This window comes from Alligator sinensis, unplaced genomic scaffold (genome assembly GCF_000455745.1).
Source record: "Alligator sinensis unplaced genomic scaffold, ASM45574v1 scaffold1177_1, whole genome shotgun sequence".
In the NCBI taxonomy this organism is placed as follows: domain Eukaryota; kingdom Metazoa; phylum Chordata; order Crocodylia; family Alligatoridae; genus Alligator; species Alligator sinensis.
Genome location: NW_005842120.1, coordinates 736,700 through 740,721, shown reverse-complemented (window position 1 = coordinate 740,721; position 4,022 = coordinate 736,700). Strand labels below are relative to the sequence as shown.

The 4,022-nt window shown below is 32.6% G+C and overlaps 1 protein-coding gene across 1 annotated transcript; it reads left to right on the top strand.

Moving 5' to 3' along the window:
* Positions 1-217: 217 nt before the first annotated feature.
* Positions 218-4,022, top strand: VIP (vasoactive intestinal peptide; the record flags this gene model as incomplete). Its single annotated transcript, XM_014520467.2, has 5 exons — positions 218-329; positions 2,323-2,463; positions 2,890-2,994; positions 3,311-3,442; positions 3,932-4,022. Coding segments are annotated over exons 1-5 (576 nt in total), but the record flags the coding sequence as incomplete, so codon positions are not given.

The window sequence follows — 4,022 nt, the reverse complement described above, 5'->3', positions numbered from 1 at the left end:
TCAGGCCAGAGAAATAAGAGAGATTTCATCACAATTTAAGGGGTAGTATTTTGGCACAATAAAGTTGAGTTAAAAAGTATACACCATAGTAGAAATTTACTCATGAAATCCCTCACAGAACCAGAAAAGTATCTCATAAATGGTCCTCTTTATTTCTTATAGGAAACCAGTGGTGATAGGAGGTTTTTACTGTCTTCTATTCACTAACACAGGTCTAAAAAGATGGAACATAGAAGTAGCTCTCAGCTTCTTGTGTCCATTACACTCTTCAGCGTTCTCTGTTCACGGGCACTGACATTACCTCCTTTGGGGACATTCTCAGCTATGAGGTAAGTTCTATTCTAGCTTAGGCAACCTCTAGTTAATGCACCTTGCTTCTTTACCATATGAATTTGCAAATGAGTAACGGGAACAAACTTACTAGTTACAATCATTAGCATATCTGTTTACTGTATTTGTTGTTTAAACTCAGTCTAAGACTTGACAGTACCTATGACTTGAATCAACATGACATTAAGTGACTAATAATGATTGAATACACTAACAGTGGTAGAAATAGCATCAATAAAGATAAACCTTTTTAGCATTAGAACAAATTATATGGACAACAACTTATTTTTGAAATTAGTGTAAAAGTTAAAGGGAGTTTAAGGAAGGCAACACCCTTCTTCATATGCTGCTCAAGAACACCAGTAAATAATGTGGTCCTTTTTTCAACCAGTACTCATATCATTGGTGGATGTTGATTAACTACTTTCCAAATTATTTTAAGGTCATACCAAAAATTTCCCCTCCAACAACTCTTTGGAAATGATTACTGCAAACAAAAAAAATGGTAGGATATTTAAAAAGTCACCGATTAAAGTATGCTCTTGTAGAGACTACTGGCCCAACAAAAATATTAAGTTTCAGCTCTTCTAGATAGCATCCCTACCAAAACAGCTGGACTGGTTCCAGCACTTCTTTTCAGATATGTAGCAAACTTAAAGGTATTCAAAGTGCAACGAATTAGGATACTCAGTAGGCAGAGGAAATCTCCACCTATGTATATTTCCCCTCCGTTTCCCATTTTGAAAAAACCCAACTTATTACATTCATTGAATTGTTTAAATGTTTATTATTTTCCAGATTAGATTAAATCAATTGCAATAATTTGAATTTCCTTATTTACCTGAGAAATATGTAGGGATTGATACAAAGAAATATAGCACAGGAACAGAGCGCACACATTAATTTTTAAATTTCTTAATTGAATGTGCTTATTTCACATCTAAATACTTCTGCTTGTTTTATGAAATATATGTATATGAATGCTGGCTGAATGCAGTTAAATCATACATGAATTACTCATGTGAGTAGTTCAGTAGGTATAATTAATACATAATGAATAAGCCAATACAATACTATGAATCTTTCCTCAGCCTGCGCATGAATTTTTACATCATGATACATGGTAGTTTTTCATAGAAACAGGAAACTATCACTTTCTATAGAATATAGTAGTAATATTCTACCACTGCAATGCAATTATGCTCTCCTCAATAATATGTGAGATCTTGTATGCCTCTGTTGTGGGAGGAATGTTGTCAGCATTAAGGAAAAAAAAGTTTGTGGGAGAAAATTTGGAATATGAATATGATTTGAACAGAGTAGTGATTAAGGCACATTATGAAACAAAATTCATTATGATCAGTGGGATGTTGTGAAAATTTATTAGAAAATCCACCAAAAAAAGAACAAAATTAGTATTTAGATATATGATTACCTCCCATATTTAAGTTGCACTTCTCCAGGGTAAAATTTCATTTTCTCCACAGAGAATGTGCACAGAAGTCTTGATACCACTACAATTGCATTTAAATATATATATATTTAAATTTTAATGGAACCTAAGTTGAGCATAGGTCTTATAGTGTCCTATTGTGCAGGGAGGAATTTCATTCATAATTTATATAATTCATATACTACTGCACATTGCAATTGCTGTCATTAAAAGATTTACAGTCACTCCTTGACTTATCATTGATTGTCTGGTGTTATTAAATTTTGTTTAACGAGAACATAAAAAAATATCATATTATATATAGTCAAGGATCATATAAGTTAAGATGCAGAGAACTGTTATGGCAGGCTCTGTGTCATCATACAGTGCAGGATAATTCCCTTAAAAGTATTTCTACCATTTTGTCCAGCCTACTTTAAAATCCATGGGAGATGTGTATATGTTTTGACACACACAAGCCTGCATGCAAATTGCATTGACACCGATAGTACTAAATATCCTCAATTTACAATTACTCACTATATTTTCTTCTCCAATAGACTGGGAAACAGAATGCCATTTGATGGAGCAAATGAACCTGATCAACCCCAAGGTTCATTAAAAGCTGAAACTGACATTTTGCAAAATACTCTGCCTGAACATGACAAATATTATTTGGATGTATCCAGAGCTATGGATAGGTGAGAATTTTTACTGACCTAAATGAAAATGATGATGCATTGCTTGAATGACACCAACATTGGGAACTCTTCTTCTCAAACTTATCTCTACAAACTTTCCAAGTGATTCAGATATGTGAAAGAAAGAATGAAGTCTAAAAATAATGCATAATATCAGCAGTAGGGGCATCTGCAGATGTTTTATTGATTATATGGCCATTCTGCCAGGAATACTGTGACTGTCCATAGATGGGCTAAAATAAAACATTTAATGACCAACCTGAAGGATTTCAATACAATAAGTTTTTCATATAATATATAAAAAAGAATAAAACTATTTAAAAAATAATATGCTTATAAAATTAAAATACTGCCCTCTCCTATGCAGTTACATCTAACATGAAGAGCATTGTTTTTACTGCGGACTTCTTTTTTCAACCATTTCAGAAATACCCGACATGCTGATGGACTTTTCACCAGTGGCTACAGCAAACTCTTGGGTCAACTTTCTGCAAGAAAATATCTGGAATCACTTATTGGAAAACGAGTTAGGTTAGTAAGACATGTTAGGTAGAAGCATTTATGTTTATGTGGATTTTTAACATCTGATTAGCAATACCTGGATGTTCTGTATTTCAGTTGTATGGACTGGAAATTAGGGATGATGCTATTTACTTAAACACATTTTTTTTTTTAGGAAAATAAAATTATGGAGTTTCCGTGAGTTTTGAAACAGTAAACAATAATTGAAATGAGAATGGTTATTTAGATAAACAACATGAAGAAACTTGCATAGTTTATTTTAAAATATTCACCTTTTCAAATTGAATTCATGCAGTAATTTCTATTTCCTTTTATGTTTAAAAAGCAACAACCTCCTGGATGAACAGATGCCTGTAAAACGCCACTCTGATGCTGTGTTTACTGACAACTACAGCCGTTTTAGAAAGCAAATGGCTGTGAAAAAATATTTAAACTCAGTTTTAACTGGAAAAAGAAGGTAATAAGAGAAAACGATAGTTTAAACAACAGACAAATAAAAGACAATTAACATTAATGGTTTTAACTCCCCTTAAAATACAGACAGGTGCTAGTGATGTTTTCTTACAGTGCTTTATTTAGAAGACACTTCACTGTCAAATTACTGTGAAATAAAGATGATGCACAAAATTTGGTATTCTTAAAATAGAGAAAAATGTTACTGATGTATCTGAAAGTTTTTATTTAGAACGAGCATCCTAGTAAAGAAAATACTAAAAGACTAGATCATATGCATAGGAATTGCTCTCAAGCAGTAAGTTTATAAATCACAATACACAACATTTGAAATGTACATCAGTATTTGTAATTCTAAGTATATCTGATATCTTTGGAAGTCTGTGACATGCTACTTTATTTGAAATCAAAATGGAATGAAACAAAATTACTGTTATTAGTGTTGGTTAGTTTTTTTCTGTGTGTGAAAATCCATGTTTCTGATCTGCAACAGCCAAGAAGAGCTAAACCCCGCCAACCTTCATGATGAAGCAGAACTGCTTGAACCCTTTTCAGAAAACTATGATGATGTTTCTGTAGATGAG